The sequence below is a fragment of the Ipomoea triloba genome, chromosome 15 (genome assembly GCF_003576645.1).
Source record: "Ipomoea triloba cultivar NCNSP0323 chromosome 15, ASM357664v1".
Classification (NCBI taxonomy): domain Eukaryota; kingdom Viridiplantae; phylum Streptophyta; class Magnoliopsida; order Solanales; family Convolvulaceae; genus Ipomoea; species Ipomoea triloba.
Window position 1 is genome coordinate 12,698,205 of NC_044930.1, and position 15,674 is coordinate 12,713,878.

Genomic DNA, 15,674 nt, shown 5'->3' on the forward strand with positions numbered 1-15,674 from the left:
ACGTTGTTAGCTTTTTTGCCTAGCATGATGCCTTGAACCACCTCCTTGGAATCAGTTTCAAAGATTGTTCGTTTGTAATCTAATGACTGCGCCAGTGGGGTTGCTTTCAATATAAATGTCATTAAAAAATTTTCAATTAAAATCTTTTTAATGATATACCTTTTGTACATTAAAAAAAAATTAAGTTGAAAAGAAATTAGAAAGAAATTTAAAGTTATTAGATATCATTTTATTATGGAAGATATGGCACGGGAAGATGCTCTGCAACGCCGAACGAAAGAGAAGGTTAACTGAGAATCAAAATCGCAATCCCTAATCCCTAATCCTAATGTGCACCAAAATTTCGCAACGATAAAGAAGAAAGTACCGAAGATGAAATTGAAAATATTGAAGTTGTTCTCCTCCCAGCCTCCCTGTAACCTATTTTTACAGTTTGGGAAAATGAGGCTTGTAACTGCTTTTTCTGAAACACACATTTTCACCCAATTCCTACTAAATCACTCTCCACAGTATACCAATGAACATAGATAAACGCATACACATCATAACTCCAGTAACACACATATCAAAGATTGTACAAACACTAAGTCAGGTGAACTCATCCATTAACTCTTCGATTTGCTGGTCCTCGAGGACAATTGTTTAGCCTGGCAAGATCAAGGAGTTAGACCAATGCTCAATTTTGAGTAGCATAATGTGATTTTGAATGTTGAAAAGTTTATAATCAAAGATAGTATCTCCTAATTCACAATCTTGAGATGATGAAATCAAAGGAATGAAAGAAATGTGGAAAATATATTTCTTAGCACAACTCAGACATCATCATATCACACAACTCAGAAATCTTGCTATGTTTTTGGATGACGAGGGAAGCCCTACAACCCTTTACAAGGTGTTTGGTTGGGAAGAAGGAATAAGGGACTAAGGGAGGAAAAGAATTGCAATTCGGTGGGAAAAGAATAAGGTGAGAATAATGTAGGAATTCAAATTACATTGTTTAGTATGGAGGAATAGAATTATTAGGAATGAGAATGAAAGAAGTGTTATAAAGATTAAAATGTCCTTGTGTAGTATAATAATTACCAAGGGTTTTTGCCATTTCATCCCTTTTTTCCTTTCTCACAAGCATTGAATTGCAATTCATGAGGGTACCCCATGAATTGCAATTCAACAAAAGGAAATCAAACACTGCAATTTGCCTTGTCATGGAATAAAGTAGGAAATGAATTCCAACTACATCCAACCAAACACCCCATTAGAGTGTGAGTAAACCCCGCCTTGATGGAAGTAAACCGGCCTACGTTACCCAAAACTGGCGGGCTCAAACCAAGGGGGAAAGGACTCGAACTCGTGACTTTGTGGTTACAAGTGTGAATCTCTTGCCATCTTGGCTGCAGTTACCCCCAATCTTGCTATGTTTGACACTGTATTTAGAGGTTACACAATCATTTTGATATTCATTACCACTTCAACAAGATGCAAATTTTGGTAATGTTCTTCTTCAAGTCCTACCAATACTGATACTCTTCCTACTTTCCAAGCATTACCCGTCTTTTGTGCATATGATAAAACCACAACTCGCTTACTATATTTTAGATAAGTGAGGCAGTGAGCTATGTTGTAAGCAACTTGAATCAGCTTAAAATTTATGAACAGTTTAGTCATAACTAACTTTAGTTAGGTTATTGTTGTAAGTTGTGCATCCTAATAGGCACTAGCTTTATAGTTCTACATAAAGGTGCTAGTCCACTAAAAGGGAAAGTTGGAAAATGAAGTCTCAAGTAGGTCAACCCCTCTCTGAATATGTAAGGGGTAGAGCACATCTTGGATATATATATATATATATATATATATATATATATATATTTGGAAATTCATCATATGACAAGTTTTAGTTGTTCCCTTTATGAATTCCATAAAGTTAATGCACAAAATGATGTTTTATTCATGCATACTTATAACCAAATAGATGCATAGATAATTATAACCACCTGAAAATTAAATTTATAGGGAAAATGAAATTGATCAGATAAACAAATGCTTCACAATATAAAGAACCAAGCAATCTTACCTTGGAAGCCATAATCCATTTTCCATCAATCCAATCCTGGTGTGGCCTCACATCAACATGCTTAAACTCCAATTCCTCATTTGTATTGCTGAAGTGCACAATGTATTTTTTTCCTTTAAGAACTTTAGAAATCATCCCCACCCACCATCCATCATTATACAGGGCATCAACTTTCTCTTGAACTTTGAAACTATTAACTCTTTCAATATCAGGAGGACATGGCCGTATATGCAAATGATCGACCTCTTCTTGCAAAAACTCTGTGTCGTCATCATTCCTTAGGTTCTGATACTCTATCACGTAATTACCGCTATCTAATTGTTTTACAACAGTTGCAGCAAACCAAGCACCTTTAAAACCCTCTTCATCACTGCTAACTTCAACTTTCATTCCTTGACTGAAAATTTCTTGACCGATATCATTGCTACGCTTCTTCTCTGTTGGAGTTACTATTTCCTGCATTGCAAGTTTGAAATCAACATCTAGCCAGACCTTTCATACAAAATGAATAAGATCAAAGAACATAAGCAAAGCAAAGAAAAATGAGTAGCAGGTGGTCTAACACTAGAGTAGGTAGAAACTTGGATAAATCTAAAATATCATTACATGCTCAAATAGTCAAATGCTATCTGCTTATAGGTCCACTTTTAAAGACTAAGACTAGAATGCAAGAAAACTGTGCAAAAAGTGCAATGGCTGATAATGAAAACAAATGGCATGATGTATTCCTTTTGCAGAAACAACACCATGTAAGCTGTCTAACTTATGTGTACATTTTGTACAACCAACCTTTAAAACTCTCAATAAAGCAGGCATCTGATGTTTTACCATCAAACTTCACACTATGTCAGAATATATTGTAGATTGACACAAGACTTAATGAAGCGAAAGAAATTTTTGAAAGTTCCTTGAATTGAATGCTCTCATAACCACAAAGCGTAAGATTAAAAGCTAAGTTGATCTCTCAAACAAACAAAAGATGGAACAAAAGTGAAGAAGATATAAGGTGACAACCTCCATTCTAGGACACACAAGAACATAGATCTATTTAAAGAATCATCAGCAGATTGGCCAAAGTTTGATTTAAAGGCACAGTTAGACAGTTAGAGTCCATCATCTCAGATGAATTAGCGACCCGTTTAGCACACAATGAACATACTATAGGTTCCTGTGCTCATTAGACTAAGGAACATGTTGGCTGTGTTTAAGGAGGGAGCTGTCAGTTAAATTATTAGAAGCCAAGTTTTCTGCATCTTAAATTCCTACCAATTTACAGACAAAATTCACTCAGCAACTGAACACCCATGATTCTTTACAAGATAGTATCTGTTATATACTTTCTTAATCTTTTTCAACACAAAAAATCAATGTCCCCACCACCACCACCGAATTCGATAGTGTGACTACCCGTTTAGAAGGTATCACACTACCGAATTCGATAGTGTGACTACCCGTTTAGAAGGTATCACACTACATAGTAGCTGGCAGTCCTAGTAAAAATAATCATCAACCTGTCCTAAAACTCTAAAAGTACCCCTCATGAACTGTGATTCATTTGAATAATTGAGCTCCCTTTTAAAACAAATTTTTGAAATGTTAAGCATAACTATTGCCTATGCTACGTCACATTCACAGACAATTTTACGGGTCTCCAGAAACCTAAATACGTCAAAGTAAACACAGAAAGATATTTAAATCCAGTGTTTGCATAATGTACCTCATCATTTTCATGTTCCAAGGGCGGGGCCCAGTCGCCATTTACCCACTCGCGGTGGAGACGGAGCTGAGACTCCGCGAAATCCAGCTGTTCCTTGCTTGCCCTGAAGAAAACGGAGTACTTCCTGCCTTCCAGCACCTTCATTACAATGCCCTCCCACCATCCATCATTGCAGTAGGCGTCCACTTCCTCGTTGAAGTTGAAGGTCCGGCGGCGCTCCCGGGGCGGCCGCGGCCGGACCTGCACGATGTCGACTGTTTCTTGTAGCGGCTGCGTGTCGCCATCGTCCGCCATTAGCGTCGCGTACTCCACCACCACCTGCACCCGGTGCTCTTTCTTGCTGGCATTCTTCTTTACTTTCTTCGAAACAGAGCGGACCACCTTGCCCTCGTACCACGCGCCGCGGAAGCCATCGTCGTCGCTGCTAATCTCAATCTCCGCCCCATCCGTGAAGTAGGTGTTCAACAGCGCTTCAAAGCAGTGTTCCATTCAACTTGGTGGGAAAGGGATATTTAGGGATTTCAGAAGAAATGAAGAAATTCAAATTGTTAGATATTTATACATTGTTGAGAAATCGGAAAGTTAGGAGATTTCTCATGTGAGGGTTTTGGGGTTGTTAATAGATGACTTAGGACAACAAACATTAAAGAAAAAAAATGGAAAAGGGTACAATAGATTTTACAGTCCGTGGTTGGGAGGAGGGAATTAGAGGGAAATAATTGTAATTCAGTGAAATTGCAATTCAATGAATAAAGTAGGAATTGAAATTACATTGTTTGGTATGGAGAAATATGAGTACAGGGAATTGAGAGGTAATAAGCGACAAAATGACTAAAATATCTTTATGTTGTGGTAGATGTTGTAGTAATAGTAGTAGTAATAATAATAATAACAATAATAATAATAATAATAATAATAATAAGTATAAGTATAATAATAATAATTCATTCAAATAATAATAATAATAATAATATAATAATAATAATAATAATTCTTTTAAATTTAAAAAAAAAAAAAAGACATAGTATGGGAGGAGGGGCAAAATTGTCTTTACACCAACAAATTGCTCCTCCTCTCCACCGAATTACAATTCATGGGGGTACCCCATGAGTTGCAATTCATCATTTGGAAGGAATTGCAATTCTGCCCTCCAACCAAACACTGTATTTTGGAAATTCACTGAATTACAATTCAGTGAATTGCAATTCCCCAAAAACTACATCCAACCAAATAGGCCATTACATCAATTGTAAATTAAATACTTAAATTTTTAAAAACTGTCATTAAACCTTTAAAAATGTAACGTTTGACTAGATTTTTTCTAGTTGAGCAATCTTCGGCGAAGGCAACTTGTCTAACAAAGCATCAGAACTATTCGCCTCTAAGAGAAAGCGACCTAAACAGCTCTAGAGAAGTGACCACCAGTTCGAGTCACCTTCTCCGGAACTTGGAAAAGGCGACCAGACCAGTTCTGGTTGCCTTCTCCAGAACTGAAAGGCGACCAGACCAGTTCTAGTCACCTTGTCCAGAACTGCCTTCTGGCTTCTCCAGAATTGGGAAAAGGCGACCAGACCCGTTCTGGTCACCTTGTCCAGAACTGTCTTCTCTAGAACTGGGAAAAGGCGACCAGACCAGTTCTGGGCACCTTGTCCAGAACTGTCTTCTCCTGGGAAAAGGCGACCGGACCAGTTCTGGTCACCTTGTCCAAAACTACCTTCTCCAGAACTGTGTCCAGAACTGCTTTCTCCAGAACTGGGAAAAGGCGACCAGACCAATTCTGGTCACCTTATCCAGAACTGTCTTCTCCAAAACTGGGAAAAGGCGACCAGACCAGTTCTGGTCATCTTGTCCAGAACTGTCTTCTCTAGAACTGAGAGTCTCCCGGAGATGGCAACCCACCGGTCGTCCGAATTTACATGTCTGAACTAAAATGACCTGTAATAACATGTCATTTACCAATTTTTGGGCTTCATTGCTTCAATTTGTCATGTTAAAGGGTTTAATTACACTTTTTAAAAGTTTAGGTGCCTAATTGACTTTCGGTCAATGTTGCAAAAATCCCCGCCTAGGCACCCAGGCGCTAGGCGCTCCTGGACCGAGGCGAATTGCTCCCTAGGCGTCTGCCTAGGTGGCCGTCCGCCTAGGAGGCCGCCTAACTCGGCCGACTGGGCTGAGTTGGCGGCCGACTAGGCCGAATTTGGCCGAGTTAACTCGCCCAACTCGACAGAGTTAGCCGAGTTAACTCGAGCGAGTCGGCCTTATTTATATATATTTAAATTTATTTATTTATATAAGTAAGAGAAGTAAGAGATATATATATAATATATGTAATATAATATATGACATACACCCACACACATTAATTAATTTTTTGTTTTTATAGGTCGCCGCCTAGGTACCGCCTACAATATTAGGGACGAAATATGCAACTTTAGTATAACTCAAGACGAAAAGTGAGCATGATCAACACTCAGGGATAGACTTAGAGACGAATTCTACAATTATCTTATAACTTAAAGACAAAAGTGCAAATATTCCCAAATCGTTGAAAAATCCCTTAGCGGAAAGAATTGGGGGTAATTTTCACCCCGCTAGGGAACGAGACGGGAACAAGGACCTTCTAGCGGAAAGAATTGGGGGTAATTTTCACCCCGCCGGGGAACGAGATGGGGACAATGACCTTCTTCTTTGTCCCCGCTTACCCATTACCATCCCTAATATAAATTATACTCCCATTCATGATTCATATATGAAATGTTAGCTTCATCTTTTAACATAAAATTAAAAAGTAAGTGACCTCTCAAAATTATGGAGCAAAAGATAACAATATCATGGCTTTCAACAATTAACAAGGTGATGAAGCTCACCTATAAGTGCCTTCTTCGATTTGCACTAGTTTTTCTCCTATGGATGCAGCGTTGATAGGTTTTTTCTTGATTGCGGCGCTGCACTTGGAAGAGGAAAAGATTGGAAAGGGATTGTGGGTTCATGAATTTATAGTTGATATGGAAACCAGTTTGTGGGCTTATGTTGTGGGCTTGGAGCATCTCCAACCCGGTAATTTATATCGTGGACTACGGTCCACATAACATTGTGTATCTTGGATCAAAATAAAGTCATTTTGATATTTAAACTTTAACAGATTTTGTAGTTTTTCGTTTATCATGTTTCAACACAAATTTTAATTTATTTTAGGTACAAAATAAATACTTTTAAGATACAAAATTTCATAACATGAGACACAAAAACTTGTGGCACAACACACATACAGATGTTATATATTTACTTATTCTCAAATCTAATTTATGTAGATAATTTATGTCATATAAGCATATAATTTCAAAATACAAGACATAAATTCGTAAAATAAGACACACAATATATTATATTAAACAACTACTAATCTATTTCAGACACAAAATCCATATGCTTAAGGTATAGAATTGCATAACATGAGAGTATGCGACACAAAAAACACATAACATAAACACATGTTTTATATTTACTTTAGTTCAGATACAAAATCAATATTCTTAAGGTACAGAATTACATAACATAAGACACAAAAACGCATAGCAATAGACACAAAAACGCATGTTATATTTACTTTATTTCGGGTACAGAATCCATACGCTTAAAGTACATAATTCAATAACATGAGATACAGAAACGCATAACACAAGACACACATAGATGCTTTACAATTAAAAAAAAATGTAACGAACGTGTACTGAACAACAAACGGTTGCCATCAAAATTAAAATTCAAAAAATACGTCGTATAGGACCAGGGTTCACAGTACGCTGTGGAGTTTATAACTTTAAATATTTTAATATAAAATATAATTATAATGCACACATTATTTTATTTCACAATAATATATTGTAGAACATCCATTACATTTAATTTTGAGAATTACCATATCGTTCCAACATATGCTCAATTAATGCATCACAAAGCGCATAATGTGCTTCTTTATCTTTGATTTGCCTATGTTGAGCAAAAAAATCTTAAAATAAAATACTCTCATCTCTACCTATATCAACCTCAGGATTTTCTAATTTGGGAGGAAATTGGAGTGACCTTGGAGATTATTGAATTTAAGTATGTTTAAAATAAGGGAAAATGGCACTTTTTCCCCCTATGTTATGTGTTTATAGCACTTTTTCCCCCTGTGTTATTAAAGTGTCAGTTTTTCCCCCTGAAATGTTAAATTGACATTGTTACCCTTAAAATAATTATTTCATTTATTTTACTTCTCCAACAAATTATTACTTATAGGTATGGATGATCACGATTCGGTTCGAACCTAACCAAACACTGTAGCAATCATACTGAAATAGTATGGACGGTTCTAGTTACGATTCAGAATCGAAAAAATAAAATTAAATAATTGTTGTAAACCGGAACTTAACCACAGTCATATATAGTAAAAATGATCAAACACTTATTTTGATAAATCGATACGGTTCGGTTCCAATTTCGATTTTGAACCGTGAATCAAAACTTATTTATTTATTTATTTTTTATAATTTTATTTCTAATTTAAAAATAGTCTAAATTCAACAATTATTTTATTTTATTTTTTCGGTTCTGAATCGTAACCGTAACCATCTATACTATTTAAGTTCAATTGCTACAGTGTTCGATTAGGTTCGTATCAAACTGATATCTTCCATACATATTAGTAATAATTGGTTGGAGAATAAAAATAAATGAAATGGTTATCTTTAAGGGCAAAAATGTCAATTTAATATTACAAGGGAGAAAACTACCACTTTTAACATAACTGAGGGGGAAAAACTGCCACTTTAATAACACAGGGGGGAAAAGTGCTCTAAGCACATAACATAGGGGCAAAAAGTGTCATTTTCCCTTAAAATAATTTTAGATGTAATTTGCTTTAATTATGTTAAAATTATGCTTTATGTAGTTTCATTTTTAATTAATCTATATTCAATATTGCCAAAGACCTTGTGGTCAAACGGCATGAAATGACTCTCCCAAATGAGAGGTCATGGCGAGATGAACAGTGCAACACCACATTTGGCGCTACACTGTTCGATCATCTCACACCATTTTTTAGGAGTTCAGCGTAATTTTTTTTCCCATTCAGGGTCAATAGTATTCAAAAAAGAAAATTTTATATTCAAAATGGTAAGAAAAACAACACACCAAAATGGCGAGATGAACAGTGCAACACCACATTTGGCGCTGCACTGTTCGATCATCTCACACCATATGTGATCAAGATTAATTCATTAAATGCCACTTGCTTACTTTTCTTTAAAAGCACCTCCACATTTTGTGCCACACTTCATATTCCTCATTTTACTCCACACATCATATTTTGCATTCATAATTCCTTTAGTATATGCTTCTTAATATTGTTTGATTTTATATGCCAATACACATAACATATGCCAATTAATTTGTACCAACAACCCTGATATTCAAAATAGCGAGAGAACACATCTTAGTGTTTGAGAGAGTTACAAAGCTTAAACTGCTATACATCTAGAAGGTGACCGAAGCAGCTCTACATCGAAGTTGATTCAACGATAGATTTTGGTCAGATTGGAGCTTGTTACACTCAACTGTGACAACCAAAGGTCCTTGCTTTGGATTAAGCAAGAAGAGGCGGAGTAACCTGGCAGCTGTCTAGTGAAGATCCTGAGGCTTGAGGTGGGCTTGGTGATCAAAGCTCAAGTGCTCGAGAGGTGGAGTAACTGGAAGCGGGGAGAAAAACCTGAGGAGAGGCGGAGTAACCTGGGAGTTGTCTTGTGAAGATCCTGAGGCTTGAGGCGGGCTTGGTGATCAAAGCTCAAGTGCTCGATAGGTGGAGTAACAAGAAGCGGGGCGAAAAACCTAAGGCTTGAGGCGGGCTTCGTGATCAAAGCTCAAGCGCTCGATATTGTACTAAAAAGGGAAGTTTTAGTGCAATCCTTCCAGGGAGTTTCTGGAAGAAGAGTGGATGTAGGCGGGTTGGCCGAACCACTTAAAAATCTCTCTCGCATTTACTTTCTGTCTTTATCTCTCGATCTAACTCTCGAATTGCACTGCATATAACCGCACCTCTCGAACTAACTCAAACTCGTGCTAACTAAAAGGGGATAACATTTCCGCTGCGCATAAAACTTTGTCTTCATCTTGTGAGGTATCGGACCTAAACATCCTAAGTCCAGTACACACGAGAAGTCGAAAAAGATTTGCAAAATCTTATACAAGTCTATTCACCCCCCCCCCTCTAGACTTGTACCCCATCCCCTTGGGACCAACAAAGATCCCCTAATCCAAACCCATAAACGAATTACTCCCGCATGATGGGAGTAAACACAGCAAAGCAAGAATAAATAACCACAAACATTATAAGAAATAAAAGGGAAGAGAAACTTATCTGATAAATAACAAATCCAACTTCAATCTTTGATTCCAATCTTGAAATAAAATAATCTAATGTAAAACTAGTCTAAACTATGCTGGGGAAATATAAACTAAAAGCTAGGGTTCAGAACTCTGTAAAGGGAACCTCCAGAATATATAAGAGATAGATGGGCCTTGGGCTCATGAGGCAACTTCCAATTCTTTTCCAATTTATATTCTTGTTTCCTATTCTTCCTGGGTAATTTTCTTTTCTTCCAAAACTTGTCCAAAATGTTCCAAAATTCTTCCTTTGCTGCTCCTTGTGGATAATTCAACCCTTGGGACAATATAACACACAAACAATTCTTAATTTCATTAGGATAAAGAAAATAAGCATCAAAACAACTAAAATAATGGGTGAATTATTGTACAAAATAGTAGATATCAACTCCCCACACTAGAACTTTTGCTTGTCCTCAAGCAATTACCAAGGACAATCTACCTTCCAAGCAATGAAACTGATCACACTTCCTCCCTGCACAACCAATCATACCACCAACCATCTCATACAACCTAACCTGCTTCAAGAATCATCTCAGAATCACAATTGAGTTCCCCTCTCAGGCCAATAACCGGGCACCAAAATTAAGGTAGATTAGGACCCTGTATGCACATGTACTCAGTTGAGATTATGCAAGACTTGACTTAAGATGAACTCCCATAGACATGCCCTTCATACTCACATAGATCACTCTAAAACTGCATGCTAAGATCAAATAGGTCTTTATTTGGCTTGTAATGGGGCTAAGGGTAAGTGGCTAAACAAAGAAGGGGTATGGAAAAATGCACAAAAGAGAGAGAACTTCACACCTATTCACAACTAAACCTAGAGGAGACATGGAAAATACGAGCTAGAGAGCAAAATAATTGAAAACTCAAGAGTATTCTACACTAGTGGGGGTGAGGACATTTATTCTAACAACCTGACTTTCACTTTTATTCATCCTTCTTTTTCTTTATTTTCACAAACAACCATTTTTCTCTTCTTTTTTTTTTTCTTTTTTTTCAATTTACAAACATTTTCTTTCCTTCAATTCAAACCAACCAAACAATTCCTTCACCACACCCCCACACTAGAACAAAGATAACAGGAATAACTCTATCAAAAGTAAGCTCGAAAAGGAAAATCTCCTCTAAATTAAAGAACAAATGCTACCTTCTCTCTAAGGGTGAATGGAAAATATATGGCTTAGGGCTAAGGGTCAAATAATAGGGTTAAACAAGAAAAACAATACAAAGAACGGGGTTAAGTGCTTTTGCACTTATTAAACAAAAACAAGGCTCAAAGGGGACAACTAGGGAAAATAATTGTAATACAAGGTAGGTTTAAAGGCTTGGGTTAACAACAATGGCCTAAATCACTTCAAAGCATGCAAATTTTTGACTTCACTATGAGAGCACTGAGACAAGCTATGACAGAACAAATATCACCGGAATCTCACATAAGCCTTCACTAGCAATGCATAACACACAGGGGGAACATTTAGGTTAGAGGTTAACCCAACTATTGGCAAGAGACTGAATTAAACACAAGCTCAACCTTGAATCATCCTTGACAAGCTAGGCTGCACAAGTACCACCAAACAAACCTCAAACCAGCAGAAAGAACAGTGGTCACAGCCACAAAGCAAAGACAATAGACTATCCACAGTGTTGCACATTGAGTCCTTCAAGCAAAGTTCACCAAAAATTTTATTTTCAAACCAGAAATAGCACCCCCCACACTAAAACTTGGACATCGTCCTCGATGGACAAACAATTAAGCACAATAGAGGGGATACAAAGAATAAAATCAATAATGAAGCACAAATTCAAAACTAATAGAGAGAAATTAAAAGAGTTAAGAAATTGAACCTTGAAGTCTTGATGCAATGAAGAAAAATGGAAGAAAAAAACTTTAGAACCTGAGGAAGACAACAATAGTGCACACAAGGAAGTGGGGAAAAAATGGCCAATTATTATTTTTTTTTCTTTTTTTGCATTCGTAAGGACCGTTTTCACGGCTTGGGTCATGGCCGGGATGTGGCCCGTGACCCAGAGGCCTCTAAACTGCTGTTCAGCACTGGAAATTGGGAAAAATGTCACGGGTAGGGTCACGGCCGGGAGGGTGGCCGTGACCCAGAGCTCTCTTTAAGCCTGTACGTACTGGAATTTTGCCGACGCCATCACGGCCTGGGTCACGGCCGGGATGCGGCCCGTGAACAAGAGCCCTCGTTTGCCCGGAACACACTGGAATTTCTGGGACGCCATCACGGCATGGGTCATGGCCGGGATGTGGCCCGTGACCCAGAGCCCTGTTCTGCTCTGTCTGGTGAAAAACGACGCCTCGGCATCACGGCCAAGGTCACGGCCGTGACAGTGGCCGTGATCCAGGCTCCGCCTTGCGCAGTTTTGTCCTCTTTCGCGCCCAAGCTCGGGTTCACCTGCAAGTTAGTCCAAAATATGTCCCAAAACACTTCTAAACTGTTCCAAAGCCTAACCTCTTCAATTCTAACCATTCCCCACTCTCTCAAAGATAAAAGAATGCAAATCTCACACCAAAAACAACCCCAGGAATACCCCGTAAACAAAGAAAAACTCCTATTCTACTCCGAACTAAAATATAAAGAAAAATGCAATAAAGTAAAGTGCAAAAAGTAAAGGATAACATGGGGTGCCTCCCATGAAGCGCTAAGTTTACTGTCGTCAGCTCGACTCAACCTCATGGATATCAGGTGGGATTGTGGACCACGCGATCCGGTGGCCTTTTGAACTTAGACAGCTCCCTCATCCATCTTTTGTAGAAACCACCAGAACCAGAGAACTTTTTCTTTTGTTTCAGCACACTTGATAGTTCAGGGGGTCCAGGATCAATAGGGGAAACATGCAAATCCCCTAACTCAATCTTTCTACTCTCGCCAGTGCCCGCACCCAGCCCTTCTATCAAGTAACACTCATCAACATATGAGGGCTGGTGCTTCGCCATTTTGAATATGTCAAATTCGATCTTGTTCTCTGCCACCTCCATCACTAGTTTTCCTCTTCTCACATCAATAAGTGCACCAGCAGTAGCTAGAAAAGGTCTACCAAGTATAATAGGAACCTTGGCATCCTCCTCTATATCCAGTACAACAAAATCCCCCGGTATAAAATATTGATCAATCATGACTGGGACATCCTCTAGAACTCCCACCGGACGCTTTATGGAGCGATCCGCCATCTGTAAGGTCATGGAGGTGGGTTTTGGTGTTCCCAGGTTGAGCCTCTTACATAAGGAATATGGCATAAGACTAACACTGGCACCCAGATCACACAGAGCACCACCAATTACAAATCCACCAATGATGCAAGGGATGGAAAAACTACCTGGATCTTTCAGCTTAGGGGGAAGTTTATGTTGAAGGACTGCACAGGTCAAGGCTCCTTCACTCAGATCCACCACCGCACTCTTCTCTGGCTTTTTCTTATTGCCTAAAATATTCTTCAAAAACTTCTTGTACGATGGAATCTGAGTGATTGCTTCAACAAAAGGCATGGAGATCTCCAGCTTATCCAACATCTTATGGAACTTGCTCTCTCTATCAGACTCCTTTGATTTCCACAACCTCTGTGGGTATGGTAACAGGTTGTAAGGTATAACCGAGTCATCTAACTTCTTGTTCTTCCTTTCCTGCTTCTTACTTGGAGCACTCTCATACTGCTCAGGAGCTTTCCCCTTAACACTGTCTCTCTGCACCACAGGCTCCTCCTCACTACCATCAAGAACATCCTCAACCTGAATGCCCTCATCCTTCTTATCAGCTTTCTCAGGCACTGGATCATTCGAGGGAAAAGGGGGGTCCTTCAGAGCTAATCCACTTCTAGTGGTGACTGCATTCACTTGGTGCCTTGGATTTTCTGTGCTCGCTGGCAGTCTACCATTCGAAGATAAAGGTGGGTTAGAAAACTGATTACCTCCTCCTTGTTGCTGAGCCTTGAGACCATCTATTTCTACTTGTAGTTTGCCAAACAGCTGAAGGTTCTCTGCTTGTAGCTTGCCAAACTGAGCCATCATAGTGTTCATGAGAAGCTGTATATCAACATCCTGCGATGGTCTAGAGGAACCTTGACCCTGAGTGTTCCCAACATTCTGATTCACTTGCTGGAACTGCCCTTGAGATACATTCTGATTATTCTGCCCAAAATTCTGATTGTTACTCCACTGGCCTTGGTTCTCACCCCTGTTCCCTTGGTTACCATGAAATCCTGGTGGATTGTTTCTAACTTGATTTCCCTGATTGTTCCAAGAGGGAACAACTTGATTCCTTCCTTGCTGCTGGTAGTTCCCATAACCTTGCTGTAACACCCCGAAAATTCGTTCAAGCCTTACTACCGATAATTAATTCCTTGGGTAATTTAATTAATTCCAATTGGGCTAATTCTTTCAATTTGATATATATATATATGTATATTCCTTGAGCCTAATTTAATTATTCTAATCAAGAGCCCAATTAATTGAATTTATTCTTGTAAGGGATTTTATTCAATTTGGATCCTTACAATCTTTGCAATTAAATATTCCTACAAGCCCAATTTATTGATCATATATTATATAATATATATGTAATGTTCCTAAGACATTTTATGGGCTTCCTTATTCTAATTATTATATTAATTTTGTAAGGGGTGAATTCATTTAGCCCAACTTACTAGTCTTGGACATATATTTAATTCTTGTAAGCCATTATAATATGTACTTAAGCCCATCTCATATTAAAGTCTTACACCCTAAATATTGTATGTATTCTTAGTATATATTTTGATGATCAAAATACCCTAAAAGCTTTCACTCCTCTTCCTCCCTCCCTACACTCTCACGCCATTTTCACCATTCTTGCATCCAAAAATTGATCTCCATTTCCCTACAAGTTTTCAAGTAAAGGTTGCTCTTTTATGCTTGTCTAGGAGTGGGTAAGTGCATCTAGACTAGAATCTCCTTTGTATTTTGTGGTTTGGTTAGTCTTTTTGCATATTCTTATAAATGCTCTTTTGGGGTTCTTTGGGTAAAAGATGATCATCAAGAAGGTGGGGCTTTGTGAGCTTGCTTGAGGCTTGTTGGATTAGGAAAAAGCTCTTTGAGGTAACCACTATGTCCATCAAAACCACTCTCCGTTCAACCCAACCGCCTTGGCCTTGCGGAACTCCCCGGGGTTACATTGTGCCGCCGAGGACCTCCGCAAGGTCAACTCCAACCCCAGTTCCAGAACATCAACAGCAGACACGAAAGAGGTATTTCCAGAGAGCAAAATCAGACCCAATACACCAACATTTCATCCAATTTAGAGGCCAAAACATGGAAATCCAAACCATCAATGATCATACAACACTAATCAAAAGATCAAGATGAAATCCAACAAATAGATCCAACAAAATAGGCTAACACAAGGAATTTTCAGGATTTCCAACACCAAGAACATCATATAGAATAGGAGTGAATAAAAATAG

General features: G+C 38.3%; 1 protein-coding gene across 1 annotated transcript; it reads right to left on the reverse strand.

The window, feature by feature from the left end:
• Nucleotides 1–352: 352 nt before the first annotated feature.
• Nucleotides 353–6,736, reverse strand: LOC116007131 (protein AGENET DOMAIN (AGD)-CONTAINING P1). The gene is made up of 4 exons (XM_031247731.1): nucleotides 6,656–6,736; nucleotides 3,789–4,281; nucleotides 2,072–2,527; nucleotides 353–647 (listed from the first exon to the last, which is right to left on the reverse strand). Exons 2-4 carry the CDS (start codon nucleotides 4,275–4,277, stop codon nucleotides 606–608), a joined length of 987 nt encoding a protein of 328 aa, XP_031103591.1. The 5' UTR covers nucleotides 4,278–4,281; nucleotides 6,656–6,736; the 3' UTR covers nucleotides 353–605.
• Between the last annotated feature and the right edge of the window lie 8,938 nt (nucleotides 6,737–15,674).

Coding starts and splice junctions, on each gene's coding strand:
- LOC116007131 (XM_031247731.1), bottom strand. CDS start 4,277: ATGGAACACTGCTTTGAAGCGCTGTTGAACACCTACTTCACGGATGGG. Junction 2,528..3,788: donor TGGAACATGAAAATGATGAG/GTACATTATGCA, acceptor CTTGCAATGCAG/GAAATAGTAACTCCAACAGA. Junction 648..2,071: donor AATGGATTATGGCTTCCAAG/GTAAGATTGCTT, acceptor TGATCTTGCCAG/GCTAAACAATTGTCCTCGAG.